This window comes from Gracilinanus agilis, chromosome 2 (genome assembly GCF_016433145.1).
Source record: "Gracilinanus agilis isolate LMUSP501 chromosome 2, AgileGrace, whole genome shotgun sequence".
Lineage (NCBI taxonomy): Eukaryota > Metazoa > Chordata > Mammalia > Didelphimorphia > Didelphidae > Gracilinanus > Gracilinanus agilis.
The window spans coordinates 405,136,436-405,159,330 of NC_058131.1; the positions used below are offsets into that span (position 1 = coordinate 405,136,436).

At 37.3% G+C, this 22,895-nt stretch overlaps 1 protein-coding gene across 2 annotated transcripts in view; it reads left to right on the forward strand.

The window, feature by feature from the left end:
* Window positions 1-22,650, forward strand: part of ETF1 (eukaryotic translation termination factor 1) — a 48,166-nt gene extending 25,516 nt beyond the window's left edge. For both annotated transcript variants that reach the window (XM_044664564.1, XM_044664565.1), the window contains 9 exons: window positions 6,786-6,961; window positions 7,644-7,783; window positions 10,856-10,994; window positions 11,357-11,547; window positions 13,044-13,173; window positions 15,609-15,764; window positions 16,531-16,595; window positions 19,811-19,958; window positions 20,312-22,650. In XM_044664564.1, coding sequence (XP_044520499.1) covers window positions 6,786-6,961; window positions 7,644-7,783; window positions 10,856-10,994; window positions 11,357-11,547; window positions 13,044-13,173; window positions 15,609-15,764; window positions 16,531-16,595; window positions 19,811-19,958; window positions 20,312-20,394 — 1,228 coding nt within the window. In that variant the 3' untranslated portion in view covers window positions 20,395-22,650. The remainder of the gene's footprint in view (window positions 1-6,785; window positions 6,962-7,643; window positions 7,784-10,855; window positions 10,995-11,356; window positions 11,548-13,043; window positions 13,174-15,608; window positions 15,765-16,530; window positions 16,596-19,810; window positions 19,959-20,311) is intronic.
* Window positions 22,651-22,895: the final 245 nt, after the last annotated feature.

Genomic DNA, 22,895 nt, shown 5'->3' on the forward strand with positions numbered 1-22,895 from the left:
GTCACAGAGCTGGGAAGTGTCTGAGGCCAGATTTGAACCTAGGTCCTCCTGTCTCTAGGCCTGGCTCTCAATACACTGAGCTACCCAGCTGCCCCAGTCTAACAACTTTGAATGACTTACCTTATGCGAATTATAGGTATTAATCTTATCTGTTTACTATGTGCAATAAAACTAAATTTATGAGAAACGGCAGGAATACAAAAGGAAAGTTATTTTTCAAATTCTCCATAATACATTTGTAAAACAATCTAAAATTTTGTAACGATCTTTTATTTTTATTCAGATCTAGATATCCTGTAAGTAAATAATGTGGGAAACGAGTTTTATTCAGTGGGGAAAAATGTTGAAGAAATCTGTAGCAGAGAAAAAACATTGATTGCTGCATAAAGACATTCTTTAAAAATAATTAACTTCCCTTCTTGTAGTATTTTTATGGTAATTATTCAAATGTACCCATTCCTTGGTATAATAGGTCTTAAATTATTGTATTACCAAGTCAAACTTTTTTACAAAGGATTCCTGTATAGTGTAAATCCTATCCTCATATTCATGATCTAATGAGCTGTCTTCATTACCCTGACTGCATTGGAAATAGATATGAGAAATTAGTTAACATTTCTTGATCAATATCATATACTAATAGCATCATTTAATGCCTAAATTATTTAATGGTAGAAGTAAATTACCTTTATATGAAATGCAATGCTTTGACCTGTCATGTTTGGTATATTCCCCTAGCCCTATGTATCAGAATCTTAATTTTTGCTTCTAAGTTTTGGTGGCCTACCTGTCTATCACATTCTATATCTTATAAGTTAACTAACCTTCAATAAATTCTACCTCCAAAAAAACCCTTTCTACTAAAAAGTTGGTCGTATGATACCCTAAAAAAAAAAACAAACAGATTTTAGATGAACAACTGAATTAGCCTTGTCTGTGATGCTCCTACTTGTTTTGTGTGATGACCTTCAGCAGTCATATAAAAGTTTCCAAATTTAGGTATCAACTCCCATCCTCAAACCCATACTTTCTTTTAAAAAAATTTTTTTGTTGCAGCTTCTCACACATTTCTCCTTTAAACATTTTTTCTTTTTTATTATGAATTTAACAAAAAGCATTTATTGTACAAAGAAAAGAGGATCCTATTTGAAAATATGGACTCATTAGGTACAATTTAAAATGGTATATTAAATTTAACATTATAGTAGTAAAACTGCCCTCCTTTACTATCTCCTCAACAGCTTTTTCCTATTAAAAGAAATATTTCATTGATACTTCTTTTTTCATTTTTCTCTCTTGCTTCTCTATCACTACCCACTAACAACTTTCCCAATATAAGCACTTTCTAATAACAAAAATAGTCAAAACAAATCAATTCATTGACTATATCAGAAAATGTTTGTCTCATTCTGCACCTTAAGTTAATCATATCTTTGCTGAGAGGTGGGAATTATGTGGTCATTGTGTACAGCAGTGTTCTGATTTTGCTCATTTCTTTGTCAGTTCATACAGACTTTCCAAGATTTTTCTGAATGTCATGTTTGTCACACATTTCATAAAACTATGGAAATTTAAATTGGGAATTTGTTGCTAAAGACATGCCTATAGTCTACTTCTGGAAGGCCAAAACTAAAGAGCAGATTAAGGGTCTGTACTTCTGGGACAGTAGATTGGATAGGTCTTCAGACCTGGAATCAGGAAGACATCTCCAGCCTCAGATACTTATTAGCAGTATGATCCTGAGTACATCACTTAACCTTTGTTTGCCCCAAATTTCCTCATCTGTAAAGTGGGAATAATAGGAATATAAATGAGAATATTTGTGAAGTTCTCAGCACAGTGTCAGCACATAGCAAGTATTTTCAAAATAAATACTGTTGTTACCCTAAGACCAGTAGCACTATGGACAGGGCACTAGACTGCCTAAGGAAGGGCCCAGATCAGAAATAGAGGTCAAAGTTCCCATGCCAGTCAGCAGCGGGGACAGGCTTATAAGTGGTCGCTGTACTTCTAGCCCAAGCAAAATAGGGAAACTCACTCCTTTACCTCATCTCAAATAAGTATAATAATTAAAAACTACAAATCTTAAATAATTTAATATACATTTTGTGTTCTGATCAACATTTAAGCTTGCCCACTGTGTGGCAGGAACTGTGGTGGGTTCTAGAAATACAAGCACAACAAATAAGCACAACAAATTGAAACAATTCTTTCTCGCAAGGAAAGCAAGCATATATAAAACTGTATATAGGAAGTATGTATAAAATTATATATATTATAATCCTAATGATAAAATTCATAAGCATATATATTCACTGGGTGATAGCGAATTGGACACATGCCCGTTCAGTTTGACCTCATTTATACATATCCATACATTAAAGTAATTGCATTGTAACTCATTGTCATTCGGAACAGTTTTCCCAGATTAGTCTTGCTTTTGTTGACTTCGATTTAAATTTTGTGTCATAAAAAAGTGAATTTATGTGAAAGTTATACTCAAAAATCCAGTAATTATATGAGTCCCAGGGTCACAACCTACAGTGGAAAACTTTAAGCTAACCCTTTGAGCCTCAATTTCCTCCTCTTTAAAATGAGCATACTTGTCTTGCCAACCCCAAAGGACCAAAAAGATCAAAGAAAGTAAAGAGTGCTTTATCAACCATGAAAGATTATATTATTCTCTAAATACAACCAGAAGTACAAGTAGTATGGCCTTACTAAGGCAACAGTATTATTCTGTATTATCTTTTGCATGAGCTTGAAACTCTAGTTCTTTTTTTTTTTTTAAACCCTTACCTTCTGTCTTAGAGAATTGATACCAAGTATTAGTTCCAAGGCAGAAGAGTGATAAGGATTAAGCCAGTGGTGGTGAACCTATGCCATGCATGCCAAAAAGGGCACTCAGCCCTCTTTGGGCACACCTGCAGTCACCTGCCAGAGTTCCTTACTAGAAAGCCAGAGGGACTCAGGGTGGAACTGTTCCTCTCCCCCTTCTCCATGTCCCAAGGACATTCCTCATTTCACCTGCCTCTCTGCCCAGCAGCCCAATGGGAACACTTTTTCCCTTTCTTGTCTGGGGTAAGGTGCTAGGGGTGTGGGATTGCTCTCTGTGTGGCACATACCTAGAGAGGAATGAAGCACTGGGGCCACTCCTCTCCAGACATGCCTTTCATTTCCTGCCCCTCTGCCCAGCAGCCCAATGGGAGGTTTGCAAGGGGCCACAGTGGGGATGGGGTGAGGCATGGTCTTGACCCCGCAGCTCTCCTCCCCCAATCCTACCTTGTGGCATTTATGGTAGGGGCAGGTCCTGGCACTCCATCTCTAAAAGGTTTGCCATCACTGGATTAAATATTGGGGGTTAAGTGACTGGCTCAGGAAGTCTCTGAGCCTGACTCTATCTACTGAGCCATTTAGCTGCCCCATTGAAGCTCTTGGTCTGTGCTACCCCACCCCCAACACCCAAGATAAATTGCTGGCTACTATACAATATAATATTATGCTAAATTGATTTGGGGGTGGGGTGGGGATATATATCCACTTTGTCACTTCCTGTGAAGTTTTCTTTTCATTCCTTTTGTTGTTTTTCAAGTAGCCTATAGAGGAATGCATTGTAATGTAGTTGAAAGAAGATTGAATTGAGGCCCAAGACCCAACTGTGCTGCTCACCAGCTGTTTAATGTCAAACAAATAGTTTAACCTATTCCTCAATTTCCTTATTTTTTAAATAAGTAGCTTGTACTAAATCTGTAAGGTTCCTTCCAACTTTAACAGCCTATAATTCTGGAAGTCTTTTCCCCTGGCATTTTTTCAGAGTGGTAATGTCAGTTTAAGGCTTTATTTTCCATAAAATGGAGTATTTTATTTTTATTTATTTTTAATTTTATTTATATTTCCCACTAAAGTTCCCCTAATGATAATTTGAGCTCTGGATTCAGCTAATAGAACTGTATGTGTATAGTGTTTGTTTGTTTGTTTTTAAACCCTTACCTTCCATCTTGGAGTCAATACTGTGTATTGGCTCCAAGGCAGAAGAGTGGTAAGGGTAGGCAATGGGAGTCAAGTGACTTGCCCAGGGTCACACAGATGGGAAGTGTCTGAGGCCAGATTTGAACCTAGGACCTCCTGTCTCTAGGTCTGGCTCTCAATCCACTGAGCTACCCAGCTGCCCCCTGTGTATAGTGTTTTAATTGTTGTTTAGTGTTCCTATACTAGGTCAGCATATTGCCTTTAAATTCCTGTCTGTTTCTGCTTTAAAGTTTAAAACCGACAAGGAGCTACTGTGTTGTCTTAATCCTTTTTTCAAGCACTTATTAAACTCTCCATTTTCTGGCACTGAGGGTACAAAGACAAAAATGAACCAATTAGTCCTGCTTTCAAGGTGCTTATGTTCAATTAAGGAAGATAAGAGTAAGAGACTTGTCTAAGTATATTCTAGCCTGCTGGTATTTTCAACTTTAGCCAATTTAAATAATGGCGAATTGACTCTTTAGATTGTATCCTAGGAAAGTTGTCTTTGGTAGCAACTATTTAGCATGGATTCTTGTGTTTGTGGTGGAAAGCTGATTTTAAAAACTTCAAATGAAATTTGTGATGAAAAGAATCATCCTCTTTTTACCGTTTGATGTGATGTCTTTGAGCTAGAAGCTGCCATATTACTAAAATTGTCTAAATCAGCAGGGAATATTGTTAATAAGCTTATATAGTTCTCTACCATTTGACCCACTTAAGAGCTTCCCCTCAGTTTCTTTCCTGTCCTTTAGTTTGGAGAGAAGAGCTTATCTCATTGTCCAGAGGGTGGCAACAGAGACCTCTCTACTATCCCAATTATTTTATCCTCTCTACAGCAGTTGTTTCATTGTTTTTTCAGTTGGATCTGACTCTTGGTGACTCCCTCTGGGGTTTTCTTGGCAAGGATACTGGAGTGGTTTGCCATTTCCTTTGCCAATTCATTTTACAAATGAGGAAACTGAGGCTAACAGGGTTAAGGAACTTGCCCGCCCATGATTACACAGCTAGTAAGTGTCTGAGTCCAGACCCATGATACACTGCTCCACCCAGCTTCCCTTCTTTATAGTAGTAACGTTAGTTAATTTCCTCAACCTAACTTAGGTAGATTTTGATCTTAAATTTAAAATTTGAGTGTTGGCATAGAGCTTTCATTTTTCACAGAGCAGCAGTGTTGTGAAGTGTATTTACATGCTTTGGCAACCTGAAGACATGAGTTCTTAGGGCAGGAATGAACTGAATATATTCACTTTATCTCATTTTAAATTAAGCTCCTACATGCAATTTCTGTGAAGTTCAGCATAAAGGAAATGAATGGGAAAGATTAATGGTGGAATTTCTCTCTGGTACTATTGGAACAGAACAGTTTTTTATACTCTTTGTGCTTTTTAGGTAGTGTAGGGGGTGACAGGGAGCAGCTGGGATCTGAACTATGCTACATCCAAAGCCATGTAATAAATGATATGGAATTCTCTTCTGCTTTTCTTTGTGCTGCTTCCGTTCTTCTCTCTTTACTTTCTTTCTTTACCCTGTTTTTTGTGCTTCCTGTTTTCATCTTTTTTCTTCTACTTAGCTGGAATTTATATTTAAAATTGGCATATTGGTCTAACAAGAAAACTAAGCTCAGTAATTAGGAACTCATGATAATTTTTTTTTTTGCTTATTCATTTATTCTTCCCATTTTTCCCCATTTACAAATGACTTCAAATCCACAGACCTTCCAAATTTGAGAATCAGATAGCAACCTGTATTCAGCATCAAATTGCATCATATGCTTTATCTTAGAACAGAGGAGTAAAACTGCAAAATAGATTGATTTAAATAGTAGTACTAATAGCTATTGTAATAACCTCCTAAGTGGTGGTGGCAGATTTTTATCCTGCTTCTGGTTTGTGTCATTGTGGATTATGTCTTTTTGAGGATCACAATTCTTTGACTTTGTAAAGAATGAGATTAGGCTAGTATAAAACATTAGAATTATTTTCTCAGCTTGGTATGCTAGTATAGATTTGTTTTCAGGCACGTTTTAAGTCAAGAACAACAGCTATGATGGGAGGAGCTCAAGTTTTTGACATCTTTTCTTTTTCACATCACCTTCATTTCCAAATATACCCTTTATATGTCTTCCCATGCTGCTCTGAATTCTTTTTCTTTGATAAAATTTGTTCAGTTACATTGCTCTGATGTCTTTATATCTTTCTCTTTAGATAAACATTCATATACAGCAGTTTGTCTAGTCATATCCTAATCAATGGCCATCAACTTTGTTTCCACTTCTTTTGTTACTATAAAAAGTGCTGCTTGAACAGCAGCTGTGTTGAACTTGAACAGTTTTGCTGTGTATGAGACCTTTATTTTCATCTTTAAATTCCTCGTGGTGTATACCTAGTACTGGGAACTTTGGGTCAAAGGGTTGTGTGATTTTCATAATTTTTGTTTTGTTTATCCTATGTTAACCTTTTCCCCCACCACCCTTCTAAATTTGCTGAATATTCTCTTATTCTTATTAGACAAACAAATGTAATTATAAAGAAAATGGCCTTATTTAAAGTTAGAAAAGAGATGAATTAAAAAGGGAATTTCTTGGTTGTGTGCTTTACATAAAAGTAGACTAAAGGAATTTCAACCTAAAGTATCTCATGAGTGTTGAAACTCAACTTTTGGATTCTTGGAGAGAAACAGAATGCTCTTATGAGTTTCTGCAATTTTTTTTTCATTATAATACAAATAGTATGTGAAATTTAAGCCTCTAAGGAACATTATTCTCTCTTTCTCAGCAATGGCACCAGTATGATATCATTGATCATTCCTCCCAAAGACCAGATTTCTCGAGTGGCAAAAATGTTAGCCGATGAATTTGGAACTGCATCCAATATCAAATCTCGTGTAAACCGCCTTTCAGTTCTGGGAGCCATTACATCTGTACAGCAAAGACTCAAACTCTATAACAAAGGTATCTCATTTGTAACATACTTTTCCCCTTCCTTCCCTTATATTTTTTTTTCTATCTATATGCACTTAAAGGACTTAAAATATATTTAATTCTTCTTATGACTTTTTCCCATTCTGTGTCCCTTTATAGAAAATCACTCGTGGCAAGGTTTTTTGTTGGACTCTATAGCAAGGATGCTGCAGTAGTACTTTGATCACACTTGTTTCCCTAGGCTACTTGTCATCTCCTTTTCTTAGTGGTGGTAATAATAATAATAATAATAATATAATAATAATAATAATAATAGCATTTAATAGCACTTTAAGCTTTGGAAAGTGCTTTATGTATATCATCTCATTTGATCCTCATTACAGCCCTGTGAGGTAGGTGCTATTATTATTCCCATGGAATATAGCATTATTTTATTTGGCAATTAAGTTATAGTTTGTAAGGTATTAGTGTTAACATGTTCTTACAAATTTGGTCATTTTAGAGCAAGTTTCAAAATGTAGATAGACTTAGACTTATATATATATAACATCTTAATCTTGTGCTGTGCCATAAATTGATTCCTAGTCTTTTGAAGGAGGACAAAGGACAATAGGACAAATACCTAACAAATCTCAAATGTTAAAAATTATTTTTCAACAAGAATCTAAAGAAATTGGGTTTCAAATGGGATTAAATGATTCTATTTTTGCAGTACCTCCAAATGGTCTGGTTGTTTACTGTGGAACAATTGTGACAGAAGAAGGAAAGGAAAAGAAAGTCAACATTGACTTTGAACCTTTCAAACCAATCAATACATCATTGTATCTGTGTGACAACAAATTCCATACAGAGGTAAGAATCCAAAGTTTTCTTTGTGCAGTGGAGAGGGTTGGAGGAGGGAAGGAATGGTGAAAGAATAGGATTTAGGGAGCTATGCCTGATACTTTCTAATTTTTCTGATACACATTATCTCTGAAATCTATACTACTGTGGCAAAATACTGGTTTTATACAATATCCACACAACATAGGAGTTTATATGAAAGCTATAAAAGAACGTTGTATCTATATTTGGGATAGGCGGAGTCTCACTTGGCAGACAAAGAGGCAGGAAGCTCATGGGACATTCATTAGTCTTTAAATAGTCTTTGTTGCCAATTTGTTCTTGCTGATTTGGTGAGGAAATGGAATGTCACTACTCCAGATGTTCTGGGACTAAACTGAAAAAGAGAGGACCCTAACCTTTTTCTGCCAAGCATGAGGACAAACCAATTCTCAGGAAAACCAAATAGAAACCAGTCTTAAGTCTTTGAAAAGTGGGGTGGCTTTTAAAAGAAGTGTAGAAAAAAAAGATAAAAACAAAATCCTTTGAAAGGATTTGCCCAGTTGTTACTGCTACCTTAGTTATCTATATGGGAGCTCACGTTATTTAGTTCTGAAGATAAGAAGAACTCATTTTACAATATAGCATTTGCATTCCAATTATTTTTGGAAAGCATGTTAGAATGGGCTTGGGAAAGTGACAGGAAAAGAGAGCATTTGACCTGTCCACCCCTATTTATCAATTCTGCATATGCAAATTTTTTGTTAATCATCTCAATTTTTATACGCATACTGCACAGTACCACAATTTGTCTTGAGAACCTACTTTCTAGATCTTATATTTAGATGCATGGCAGTGGTGTTAGTAATCTAAGTAGACAGAAGATTTTACTGAAGTGACCCATATCCATAGACAGTCAAGAATTTGAAATCACCTCCTGGTTCAGTTCTCTTACCTTTCATGGACCATGGTAGTGAAAAAATTCTACAGTGGACTTAGAATTTATCCAATGGATGATATTGGGTAAATTAATAACAATTGTTATTACTATTTTTGATGACACAAAACAGGGATTTCTTAATCTTCTTTACTGCATCTCTTAATATAAAATAAGTATGCAAAATTTTTTTGTCAGGAATTTCCTATTAGAAGGCACCACCCTGTCATATTTTACTTGATTCTGATTTGACTATAGCAGAGTAAGTTTACCCTCCTTAGTTTTTCTGAATCCTAACTTTTTCCCCAAGAGTCTTATAATGTAATCTTCCCTTTTCTGCTTCCTTTGGACTTAGCGGGGTAACTTGGTGTACATTGCAATGTGTTCTCCATCATAACCAAAGTTAAGTTAATTGTGTCTGCTAATGGAGAAGAATTCTTTGGAGGGACGTTTGTTCCCTTCAGGTGGCAGTGTTATATCTGGTTTCTCTCAAGCCAGTGTAACAGATCATTAAGAACACAATTTCATTAACATGTGCAACAGTCCTTCCTAGTTGCTTAATTACTGCATAGTAGACATAAGGAAACATCTGTTCCAGAATTGGGCTAAGATTGATTTAAAACAAACAAACAAAAAAAACTCTTGATCACAGTGATTAATCTGTACTTTCCTGGTTGTTGCTTAAAGATACTATTTTCCTATTCCATGTTTAAAGTGGGATATGCCTCCTGAAGAATAAGAAGGTTACTACCCAGCATTTGTCAGGTGCCAAGTCTGTAAGGGTACAAATTATCATCTTGCCCTAAAAGCTCCTACTTTGACATATGGTAGTTGGGAAATTGGGGGTGAAATGTTATAAGTATGTTTTCCCCCTTAAACTAGTTGTGCTACCTTTAAAATCTAAAGGGGGAAGGTTTTGTTAATGCTCAAATAGTGGGATAGCTAGGTAGCTCAGTAGATAGAAAGCCAGGCCTAGAGTTGGTAGGACCTAGGTTCAAATTTGACCTCGGGTGCTGCTTAGCTATATGTCCCAAGGAAAGTCACTTAAATACCAATTGGCTGGCTTTTGCTGCTCTTCTGTCTTGGGACCAATACTTAGTATCGATTCTAAGACAAAAGATAAGATTTTTTTTTAATGTCATTAAAATACTATATCACCCACATTTGTTTTTTTGTTTTTTCCCCCTTTTGAAAAAGATCTTTTTATAGCCTAGTGGGAAGAGTTCTGGTCCAAGAGTCCTGCCTCCAGTCCTGCCTCTTCCACATTTTAGCTTTTTTGACCCTGGACAAAGAACCTAACCTATTAATGCCCAGCCACCAGTGCCTTCCCCTTAATTTTACCTTATATCTATTTTTTTGCATTGCCTATACATGTACATGTGCATACATGTGGTTTCTCTGACTAGATTATAAGTTCCTTGAGGACAAAGACTCTTTGTCTTTGTACCCACAGCTCTTAGGCACAGTACCTAGTTCATAAGCATTTTAATAATTGCTTGTTTTACTATGTTATCGAGAGAGTTTCTTCCACCAATGAGTTCCCAGGTAAACAAACTTAAAAAAGAACCAAAACAAATCTCTTATAGGAAATTATATTCATGGGCCAGAAGACAACCTCTTCAGATACTTGGTTTCATACTCCATAGGCCTACTCCCAAGAAGGAAGATTACATGACAGGTTCTTTTAAACAGTGGAAGCTCAGATCCTTAATTTGTAGACTTTATGCACTGGGAGTTTTCTGCAGTTTTTAGTTCTTTACCCTGCTTTTATTTAAATAGTATTAGAAGGGTAAATTCAAAATGGCAAATCTCCTTTCAGTGAATTGGGTACTTGTTACCTTTTTAATCTTTTGGTCGTCAATTCCGTTGACGACTGTGTTCCACAGTCATCTTTAATGGTTAGCTCAGAAAACTCCTGTGAGGTTTAAAACTCTTTGGAATCAAGTACCTTGTGTCTGAGTTTAGCATCACTAGCCATTTTACCGTAGTACCACTTAAGTGTCAAAAGAAATCTACTTTGTGTGTTTATCCTTATTCAATTCAACAAACTTTAAGCACCTCCTATGTGCAAAAAATATCCTGTTGTTTATGGTATCTTAGTTCTCAGAGAATTTTCACTCTGAGCCATTAAGACGTCTGCTTATTGTGTGATGTTCATTTTCTAGGCTCTTACAGCGCTACTGTCTGATGATAGCAAGTTTGGCTTTATTGTAATAGATGGTAGTGGTGCACTCTTTGGCACTCTGCAAGGAAACACAAGAGAAGTCCTGCACAAATTCACTGTGGATCTCCCAAAGAAACACGGTAAACTAGGAAGAGAACACGAACTCATTTCTCTTTCTCTAACAATAATAGGAAAGCTGAAGTCGTGTGAGAGGAACAGCAGAATAAAATACAGACTGTAGGCTTGGAGATATTGTTGAATGATTGAAGATGTGATCATTTTTCCTTTTGAAATTTTCAAAATAATAAACTAGAAATTTGAGGTTTAAACCCATCTTGTTAAATGCTAAAGGGTAATAATTTAGTCAAGTGATAAAGAATAATAATTTCATTTATTTGACTGCCTGTAGTCCACTTGAGGAGTGATCAACCTGGTATTTTTTTTTTGTTTTTCTTGGAAATCATTACTCTTGTCTTACTCACACCATATCTTTGTTTCAAAGGTAGGGGAGGTCAGTCTGCTTTGCGTTTTGCCCGTTTACGAATGGAAAAACGACACAACTATGTAAGGAAAGTAGCAGAGACTGCTGTGCAGCTGTTTATTTCTGGGGACAAAGTGAATGTGGCTGGTCTCGTTTTAGCTGGATCAGCTGACTTCAAAACTGAACTGAGTCAATCTGACATGTTTGATCAGGTGAGTGAAAGAAGGGGGAGCTTTTCATTATATGTGTCTTAGGGTAAGAGTTCTTTTGAACCTTGGCAAATCAGCATTGGGACTCATGCCTCTAGCATCTTTGGCAGCTAAAAAAATCCAGCTTCAGTGAGAGGCTAGTGCAGGGGTCGGCAACGTATGGCTCTTTCTACTGGAGCCATAAAGTCAATTTTTTTTTTCTGGCGCTATTATAGGAGTGCACACTCTGAGCACTGTATGGCTCTCATGAAATTACATTTTAAAAAATGTGGCGTTTATGGCTCTCACGGCCAAAAAGGTTGCCAACCCCTGGGCTAGTGTATGTAACTATTCTGGCTTATAGGGAGTTTAGTATTAAAAGGAATTATTCCCTGTCATAGGCTAGTCTACCATTTATTCTGGGAGAAAGTAAGGAGATGTGAAAGAGATCTCTGAATTAGAATAAGAGATGGGATAGACAAATGATTGAGAAAGCAGCAAATAACAGTGGGTTAGAAATTGTGCTTTATTCCAAAAAAAAAAAAAAAAAACAGGTGTCATTTTGTAGAGGGTCATTTATTTGTGCCACAAAGCTAGTTTTCCTTGTCTTTTTCTGGTTTGTTCCTTGCTGTGGCTGAGATCGTTGTCCCTCTTTCCTTTTTCTCCCTTCCACTTCTTATAATACCCAGTATCCATCCATACTGATTAAGCAGTACAATAGAATGGGACACACCTTGAGACTGAAAAAATGAGGATCACAAATGCCTTGAATCCTCACTAAGATGCAGATTCAAGTCAGAGAGGTTCCATTATCAGAAAAATCTGGTTTGTGCCTGTTTTCATGGATCATCAGGCCCTAACATTTTATCACCTGGTAGCCAACCTTCTGGAGAAGCTTCTCTATGCTTGCTGGACCTCTGGTAGCAATGGTCAGTCACTGGGACCATTCTCAAAAGACATTCTGGTTTAATAGATACTAACAAGCTTTCAAGAACTTATGGTCCCTGTCACACTAGAGTAAAGGATTCTTACTTGGGCATGGGTTCCCTTCTAATTCTGCAATTGCACAATTAAATTAAGAGCACCTGGGTTCAAATCCTAGCTCAGCTACTTACAGACTACATGTCCTTGGACAAATCTGTTTCCTCATCAATAAAATAAAGGGGTTAGAATAGCTTACTCTAAGTTTCCTTGTTCTAAAGCTATGATCCTGTGATCATGTTCCTAATTCATTAAATGAAGCCTTTGTACTTCACTGGATAGCTTGACGGGAAGAGATGATAGCATTCCCCACCCCAAGAGCAAAGCAGTTCTGTTTGTATTTCTCAGAATAGGTAGAGGGACAGTCAGTTGTGGTTGATTAGGGAAATCTATAGCAATGTATTCCATAGTGAAAGCAAAGCCTACACTTGGTAAACTAAACCTATCTCCTCTCCTCAACCCCCAAATTCAAACTGACCCAGTGATCATAATGCCATGCTTTGAAAATACTGATGATGTTTTTTTTATTTGTGTCAAAGCGATTGCAATCGAAAGTTTTAAAATTAGTTGATATCTCCTATGGTGGTGAAAATGGATTCAATCAGGCAATTGAGTTGTCTACTGAAGTCCTCTCCAACGTGAAATTCATTCAAGAGAAGAAACTAATAGGTATGGATGGAATGTAGCTAATTTCCATAGTATTCTCAGGGTTTTCCCTTTACCAATATTTTCCCATCTTTGAAGCAGTTTACTTTTTTGCTTCAAAGGAATAGGAAGGTAATAGGAAGGAATAATTAGAAAATTAATTAGGGTCCTATTAGAATAATGTTCTTGAAAGGTCCCTTTCGACTATAAAATTTTATTAATCTGAAGATATAAACATAAGTATATTTCATGGTGATCATAGCCTAAGAATTGCTCATGTATAAAACTGTCCCCAGAACTCCAATATTCCCTTTTGGATAACATTCTGCAAAACCATAAGCATTGTGGGGGGGAGGGGTATTTAATCATCTATCTTATGCCTTATCTTCAATGTGTTGTAAGCTTTTTTTTTTTCCCCTCCAATGATTTGATCTGCATTTGGAAGGTGCAATTTAATAATATATCCTTACTGACTGTCTGCCTTCTCCATTCTTAATCATATGCTGCTGAATGCTCCTGAAGAAAGTAGCACAACCATGCTGATGAATTCCATAACAAATGCATGTTTTCTAATCCCAGCTGGGCCCTCACTGCCTCATGGCAACCCTTTTATTCTCCTATGATTGTCACTTTTTCAGTGATGTCCATTCAAAGCCTTTATCCTCAGATGTCACACCTCTTTCTTTCTCTCTCTTACTCTCTGACTTCCTGCTTTACTGAGAAATACAGAGCATCTATCATTAGCTCCTTGCCTATTCTTCACTGCCTAACAAACCCCTCTTTATCATTCATTCTCTTATAGCCCCTAGTTCCGTAAATCTCTTTGCCAAGCCTAAAAATGTTCCACTTATATTTTTGATCCCAGTTTCTCACATTTCTGGGAGCTTGCCACTGAAATCATTCCTTCTTTTCAGTCTCTCCTTATCTACTTCCCTGCTAAATACAAACAAGTTTAGATGTCCCTGATCCTCAAATTTGACGCTAACATTCTCCAGAGTTACCCTGTGTCCCTCCTTTTAATAGCAAAACCTCTGGAAAGGATTGTTTATACTCATCTCTATTTTCCTCAGGTCCCTCTTCCTCCTCTTATAATCAGACTTAAAACTTCACAACTTTGCTAAAATTTTTCTCTCCTATTGTCATTGATCTCTCAACCACTAAATCCAAAGCCTTTTTTTTTTTTTTTTCTCCTTAAGTCTTCCATGTTCCTACCTCTGCAGCTTTTGACACTATTGGCCATTCTTTCCTCTTAGATCCTATATATAGTCTCTTGGTTAATGTCACATTGATCTTCCTTTGTTTGTCTCTTACCCATCTGGCTCATCCTTCTTGGTCTCCTTTACTACGTCCTTCTTCCCCACCTTGCATCCACCAAAGCTCTATCCTGGTCCCTTTTTAGTATCTTCTTTAATAATCTCTAACAGCTTTTATAGGTTCCATTATCCCTATGCATTTTGCTACTCTGTATCTATATATTCAGCCTTAATCTTCTGAACTCCACTGCTGTATAATCAAATTCTTGCTAGGCATTTCTTGACTGGTTGTCCTATAGTCATCTCAAATTCAAATAATTTTGAATGAAGCTCATTATTTCCCTGGGCCCACCCCCCACCCCAATCCCTACACTTAACCATTTTTATTGCTATCGCCACCTTTTTCCTAGTCATCTAAGTTTAAAATCTTAGAATCATTCTTGACTCCTCTCTCCCTCAACCCCCATATCCAACCAGGTACCAAGTCCAATATTTCTTGCATCCACCCCCTTCTCTCCACTCGCTCTCATTCTTCATTTCAGGAGGTTCAGATCCTCATTTTATTCGGTAGCCTCTTAATTAGTTTCCCTGATTCTAGCCTCTTCCTTTTCCAGTCCTATATAGCTGCCAAATTGTTAATTCTAAGGCAGATCTGGTCATGTCATATTCCACTATTGAAAAATCTTCAGTGGATTTCAGTCACCTCGAAGATAAAATGGAGATCCTTCAGATGAGCATTTAAATTTCTATGCAATCTTGGCTTCTTATTTTTACAGTTTTATATAATTTCCCTTCATTCTTTCTCCATTACAAACTGGGACCTCTAGCTGTCCTCGGTTCATTGTTCTATCTATAATCTTTGTGTAAGAAGTCCTCTGGGTCTGGGATCCATTCCCTCATCTTTACCTTGTAGAGCTTCCTTCAAAGCATAATTCAGGCACTACTTCCTGACACCTTTTCCTGATCCCCCCTCTTAAAATTATTTTATATATGTGTGTGTGTGTGTGTGTATGTATTTATCTATTGTATTGGTTATGTACTTGCTGTATCCCCTAGTAGAATGGAAACTCCTTGAGGGTAAGGATGGTTTTGTTTTTATCCTTCTATCCCCAACATCTAGCCAATGCCTTATGCATAGTAGGTGTTTAATAAATATTTGTTGCACTTTTAAATTGACTTGTCCTCTTGGCCATCTTCTAATTATAGGACGATACTTTGATGAAATTAGTCAAGACACGGGGAAGTATTGTTTTGGAGTCGAAGACACACTAAAGGCTTTGGAAATGGGAGCTGTAGAGATCCTGATAGTCTATGAAAATCTAGATATAATGAGATATGTTCTTCATTGCCAAGGCACAGAAGGTATTTATAATAAGTTAATAGAGAAATGGGAGTGTTCTCTTTAGGAATTCCTGGTGGCTGGGAAAGAGTCTTAAAGATCCATAGAATGGTTTCATTGGCATCAAGAATCATATTGTCATTACCTTGGTACTACCTCTTTTGCCTTACTTTTCCTTCTTCATTACCTCTCTACCACTATTCCTACCGCCACCCCACCCCCATCTGCCCTTTTTGAAATAAGTACATAGACACATCTGTAGGTTTTTCTCACTAATACATTTATACTTTTTTTTGAAGTAGTGAAGTGACAGTGGATAGAGCACTGGGCGTGGAGTTAGGAAGTCCTAATTTCAAATACTCCCTCAGACGTTTCATAGTATATGACCCTGGGCAAGTCACTTAACCTCTGTTTCAGTTGCCTCATCTGTAAAACAGGGATGATGATAGCACCTATCTCCCAGGGTTATTGTGAAGAGCAAGTGAGATAATAATTGTAAAGTACTTAGCACAGTGTCTGGTAAGATAGTAGGTGCTTTTTAAATTTTATTATTGGTATTATTTTTATCTCCTTAAGGACAAAAAGAATTTCTTCTGAAAGGTCTTGTTTGTTTTATGTATTTCCCTTAACTTGTTTCACATGGTAAGTTCAGATATATTATCTGAAATAAGTGTTTAGGCAAATATGTACAGCAATTTCAGAACTTCACTTCACCTAATGGATATGTAACTTTGATCCCATCAAAACTAGCCTTATTTTTCTTCTTTCTTCCATCTCCCAAATCTATAGAAGAGAAGATTCTGTATTTGACTCCAGAGCAAGAGAAGGATAAATCTCACTTTACAGACAAAGAGGTATGTGTGGGACTCTAATTCTAATCTCTTGCTATAATTAGGTGTTTGACCTAGAGTGGTTCTTTAGGCCTCAATTTCCTAATCTATAAAATGAGTGTTTCAGCTCTAACATTCTGATTGTTTCTTTAGGTTAGTAAATACTGAAATATTAAAATTCTAACTTCTGCCTTCTCATTTAATATAATACAGTGTTGCTAAATGATACCATATTAAATGAGAGGGCTGGAGTTAGCGATGTGAGGATTTAAATCTAGGTCTTTTTTGGAGGGGGTGCGGTTTAATTTTGTTTTTCAACCGGAAATCATTTGGCCAAAATTAACTCTAAGCCAACATCTTACAACAGAGACTATGAGCTCAAAGTGAATACAAAACCTAAATTTTAAAGGCCATGCAATTATTATTAATAATAATAATAACCATTATTATTTAGTGGAAACCAGATTAGCTATTTGTCACAGCTGTGGCTAGTTGGAGAGTTTTTAGCCAAACATAATAGAAGCAATAACAAAATAATAGATCATATGGAATTAAAAAGCTTTTGCACCAATAAATTTGTGAGAGCAGGTTCATAATAAGGAAAAGCTAATGATGAGGGAGAATCTGTATATCAAATATCTGATGAGCTGGTATCGAAGCTCTAGTGAACTTAATAAATATGTGAGCCAAGATCCATTTCCCCAAAGGAAAAAACAAGTAAAAGAATTGTAATTTATCATGTGAATTTGCCTTTTACACTAATACATAAATAATGTATCTGGCCGACCATTTTGGAAAGGAATTCTGAATTGTGGAGAGTCACTTGGAAAAAGACTAAAATGTTATGATTTAAACTAGACCATCCTAAATAAGGCATGTATCCCAAAGAAGTCCAATTTGCAAAGGGTCACATCTATGTCAAAATAACACATTTTGCAAAAAGTTATGAAGATAACTCCTAGCATACTGGCTAATATGACAGTAAAGGAAAATAATAAATGTTGGAGGGGATGTGGCAAAATTGGGATGCTAATGAATTGCTGGTGGAATTGTGAATTGATCCAACCATTCTGAAAGGCAATTTGGAATTATGCTCAAAGGGCTTTAAAAGAATGCATACTCTTTGATCCAGCAATACCACTGCTGGGTTTATACCCCAAAGAGATAATAAGAAAAAATAACTTGTACAAAAATATTCATAGCCGTGTTCTCTGTGGTGGCAATTTTTTGAAAAATTGGGGGGGGGATGGCTGAACAAATTGTGGTATCTGATGGTGTTGGAATACTATGGTGCTGTAAGAATTGGTAATCTGAAGGCTTTCCATATGAACTGGGAGAACCTCAGTGAACTGATGCAGAGTGAAATGAGCAGAACCAAAAGAACATTGTACATGAAACGTAAAACATTGTGGGAAAATCCAATGTAATGCCCACGTATATATGGGTACATGTTTTGGGGGTTAGGCCTTTTAAAAATTGCTCTATAGCAAAAATGAATAACATGGAAAAAAGGTATCAAGTGACAGTATTTATACAACCCAGTGGAATTGCTTGTTGGCTCTGAGAAGGGGGAGGGAAAGAACATGAATCATGTAAACATGGAAAATATTTTAAAAATAACTATGCAATCAGGCTTCCATTAAAAAAATTATGTAGATAGAGGACTCGGAGAAAAATGAAAGGCTTATATTAACTGATTTTCCTTTATATAACCCTAAATTTGTGCTGATTTCTAACCCTAAAGAGAAACAGGGGGAAACGCACACAATAAATATAACAGTATAAGTCTAAAGAAAAACTGAATGCTATTGCTCAAACTTGGTTTTAAAGAAGATGGGAAAATGAACTTATTTCCCTTCTTCGCAGAGATGGACTTCAGGTATAGAATATTATTGCATTTGATGTTAGAGTTAATGAATAACTTGGTTAGTTTTGCTTAACTATTTTTTTTCTTCAAAATTGAGGATGATAGGGGAAAAAAAGATTTCAGCAAAGAATTTTTTATGGTGAAATCTTCTGTTTTTCTGTCATCTTCATTTCTAAATGTATTCCAACTCCTCCCCTGCCCACTGAACAACTTGTACAATAAGAAAAAAGAGGAGTAGATTGAGGCAGTTCTGCATAACAAATTAGCTAAGTCTGATAGTCTAGAGCAGTGATTGGGCAGGCAGGGGCTGGGGCTCCCAGTTCGGTTGGGGGGATGGGGCAGCCACCTCCTGCAGTCACCGAGTACTAGGCCCCCTGCACCCACCCACCCCCTGAATTTGGGGAGGGGGAACAGCAGGTCAGAGCCAGGGACAAGGCACACACGCCCACAGAGAGGTCTCTGCATGCCATCTTTGGATGTGTGCCATAGGTTCATATCATGGCCCTAGAGCATTGGTGGGCAAACTACAGCCCACAGGTCAGATGTGGCCCCTGAAATGTTCTATTGGGCTCCACCACATTATTCCTAATCTGACAAATACAATGAGTAGGGTACAATACAGTGAAACTTTGAAAGAGTTGCCTTAGAAACAGACTGACAAATGAGCATTTCCTTTCCTTTGGTCCCCCCCCCCTTAATAAAAAGTTTGCCCATCACTGTCCTAGAGTGTTCTCTATCTATAGTCCCCCATCTTTGCATGAGGTAGGGGTAGATAACGTTGTCTCAGTTCTTTTCCAAAGCCAATCTGCTTAGTCATTAAATTTCCATTATAAATAAGTTCTTTACTCCTCTTTAAGTTGATTCTTTGAAAAACTAAGATGAGTTTTAAACTTGGTCTCAGGCTGATTTTTTTTTTCAAATGTGGTCTACTTACATCCTAAAGCTTGAGACATTTGATCTGGTATCAACTTTATAGTCGTTTCCCTCAAACACCTGCTTCTTTAGTTCTAAGTTTGAGAATTTAGTTACTTATTCTAGTTGGCTACAGAAAATTGGTGTGGTAGAGCTGTTCTGGGAGCATCTTTAAGTGCTGCCAAGGGACTCTTTAAGTAGTTTGACTAACAAGCAAGCATTGAGAATCATAATTTGCAAAATTGTATGTGTTGGAATTTTAACATTGTAACATGTGGTATCCAAACAATTGAAACTAAAGAATAGGAGCTACTGTTTTGAGGTCTTACAATATTTTCTGATATCGTTAACTAATTTTGAGGTTTGGGTATTTAGTTGAGAATGAGGCCAACATATCAAAAGCAAGAATATCTTCACATTATTGTCTTTTTACCCCTTGGTTTGTCTTTTTCAAACATAGACAGGACAGGAACATGAGCTGATAGAGAGTATGCCACTGCTGGAATGGTTTGCTAACAACTATAAGAAATTTGGAGCAACGCTGGAAATTGTTACAGACAAGTCACAGGAAGGATCCCAGTTTGTGAAAGGATTTGGTGGAATCGGAGGTATATGAGATTAAGATATTTAAATATGAGATTAAGGTTCAGTGTCCCAGTTTCAATGTCTTTGGACAGTCTGTTTAGCCGGAGAATCTAGTTCCTTCCCTGGCCTACTTTCATCTTAATCTACCTTGGTAAGAGTGGGGTGAGAATGTCTGGGACTTAAGAGAGATTTGAAACATGGATTCTGGAACATCCAAACTGAATATGAGCCTAAAGGAGCCAAGTAAGATTTGGAAATTTGGCTTGAAGTTTTTCCCTTTAGTTAATTTGACTCTTCTGTTTCCATAACAAAGTTAGGCTTGCCCATCTTTCATGTTGTCTCAAAACAAGAGCTTATTCTTTGTTTGTTTCCCCAGGTATCTTGCGGTACCGAGTAGATTTCCAGGGAATGGAATACCAAGGGGGAGATGATGAATTTTTTGACCTCGATGACTACTAGGTAGTCGACCTGGGTCCGGCAAAACGTGCCTCGCCCTCCAGCATCCAACCCAAGGAGCAAATGCGTGGTGGAAACAAAACAGATCCCTGCCTTATGATTGGAACATTTCCAGAACTTGATCCATGAGCATTGGATATTGAAAACAAAACCGAAACAAACAAAAAAAAAAACCCAACCCTACACTTTGATTTGTCATGGTGTCAGTGCAGCAGCAAACTACTAAGTTCCTAAATGCCACTTTGGACTAATTTAAAAAAAGAATCGCAGTTTTTACTTTTACTCAATGGTGAAATTGGTTGCTCTTGTATTTTATGAGAAAAAAATGATTTTTTTAACCTTCATACATAGAAGCAAAAAATACTTTAACTGCTGTAAAACCTTCAAAAGTTAATAGAAGTAAGATCATACTGGTTTGTTTCTTATTTTGATTGGAGAAATTTTCAATTGCTGCATTTCGCGGTGACCCATTTACATGGCATTCTCAGCTTAGACTGCATAAGAAGAAATATACGTGGTGAAATATTGGAACCATTTCTCTCTTGGTCTCTGTTTAATGTTGAAAGGGTAAGATAACAGAAGGCAACGTCAGCTTCTCTCCCCTAAACCCACACCCCACACACCCCAAGTGGTCAGTCCAGAGGGTACAAGTTGTACTGCACATTCAAACTGATTAAGGAATCTCTGGGTCACTGGACTGTTTGCTCACATCTGTTGTGCAGAAGCGTTTGTGCCCAGGTTTCAGGAGCTTTCATCACTGTATGCTCTAAGGAGGGTGCCCAGGATCTTAGCCTACTAGAAATTAGTTTGGGGGTAGCAGGGGGTGGGGGTTGGGGGAAGTAATGGGGCACCTGTGCTGGGATTGTGAGAAATAAAACATGCAATTTAAGTGGAAGCAAAGTAATTTAAAGAATTTTTTATTTTTTACACTCGGGTCTATTCCTTGGTAAAGGGAGGTGGTTGTGTTTTCCTTGTGTTGGGACAGCATGAGATTATGTGAATTTTTTGATTTAAAAAAAGAAACAAACTGAAAGATGTTTCACAGGGATGACAGACAAGACATGTATGACTGTGCATGTGATTAGAAACCCCTAATCCTTCTGGAGGGCCTGGAGCTTCTTTTTAGAATATGGGATGCACACGCATCACTCACATGGGAAGTAGGGATGGGGGAGGCTGGGGAGGGGCAGGACCCAGCTCCTGCATCAAGGACTTAACCATGTTGGATCCAAAAGTGGCCCCCAAAGTATAAAGCCTGAGTTTGGCTGCTGGGGGAAATAAGTTGTACTTATACCCCCCCACTCAAGTGCTGTGCTGTGGAATGCCCAAGAAGGGAACAGTGGATAAAGTGTAGAATGTACCCCATGATAGCAATGGAGAAAGTGTACCAAATGGACTTGAAGCCAATGGTTTTACAAGTCAATATGGTATATTGCCCCCATGCTGACGCAGCGTAGTGGGGTTCATTTGGTTTTTGGATTGGGTACTTTTCACACTTTAGTGCCTGACTGCTTCTTCGCTGACTTTTGACTCACTCGTAGCTTTATTGGTCTGAACCAGCTCCTTGTTCCAAGGTTGCAGACTTGCTTATCGTTCCAATAATCCTGTTTCACTTGAATGAAGGGAGTATGTCTTAAAATGTAATGCTTCTGGTTCTCACACTGTACTCTGAGGTCCAAATGACTTGTCTGTCAAATGTATAACCTGATGTGTCAATCTCCCAGTAAGAGTAAATGTTTGGGTGTTCACCAGATTGGGAGGCTTCACCAGAACAGGCTTTTGCATTGGGCTCTGCTGTTTATTTGCAGAAAACCCAAGTGTGAACAAACTTGCTCTCTTCACAGCAGTACCTTAGGGTTTTGCCATTGTAAATGGGTCTAATGTGATATGACAAGACTAGAAAAATTGGATGTAAATTTACATATTTGAATATACTGCTTGTTGTTTCACATGATACATTTAGGGTATGCAGCTCCTTTTTTTTGTAGTTTTTATTTTTACTATTTAAGTTTGGAAATGATGCCAAATTTTTGTATTTCTTTAATCAATGTGTTCTCTTCGGTGATATATATTGCATTATATATTGATGTGTGTATCAATATATACTGATATGTATTACACTTACACATACACATACGAGGGGGTGAAAATCGTAGCCTTCGCATTCTATATAGCCTCTGCAGAGAGATCCTAAGCAGCGAAATCTTGGTGTTGTGATGTACAGAAATGGAGAAGAGTATTAAACCATATTTAAGAATATAATCTGTGTGCTTGAGATTTTTTAGGACTTGTACTGGGCACTGTTGTGGTAGGAGGGTGGGGCATTAACTCTGTTGAGACTCACATTCCAGTCAGTCCATGGTCATTGTATTGTATTGGCTTCTTTCCAGGTTTTGGCCTGAGTGTTCTATCCTTTGCATGACCCTGTGGTTGGGCAGGTAGAGACCTTTGCCTGGTGCAGCTTTGTGGTTGGGGAAGGACAGCAGCTGCAGTTCTTTAAAGTT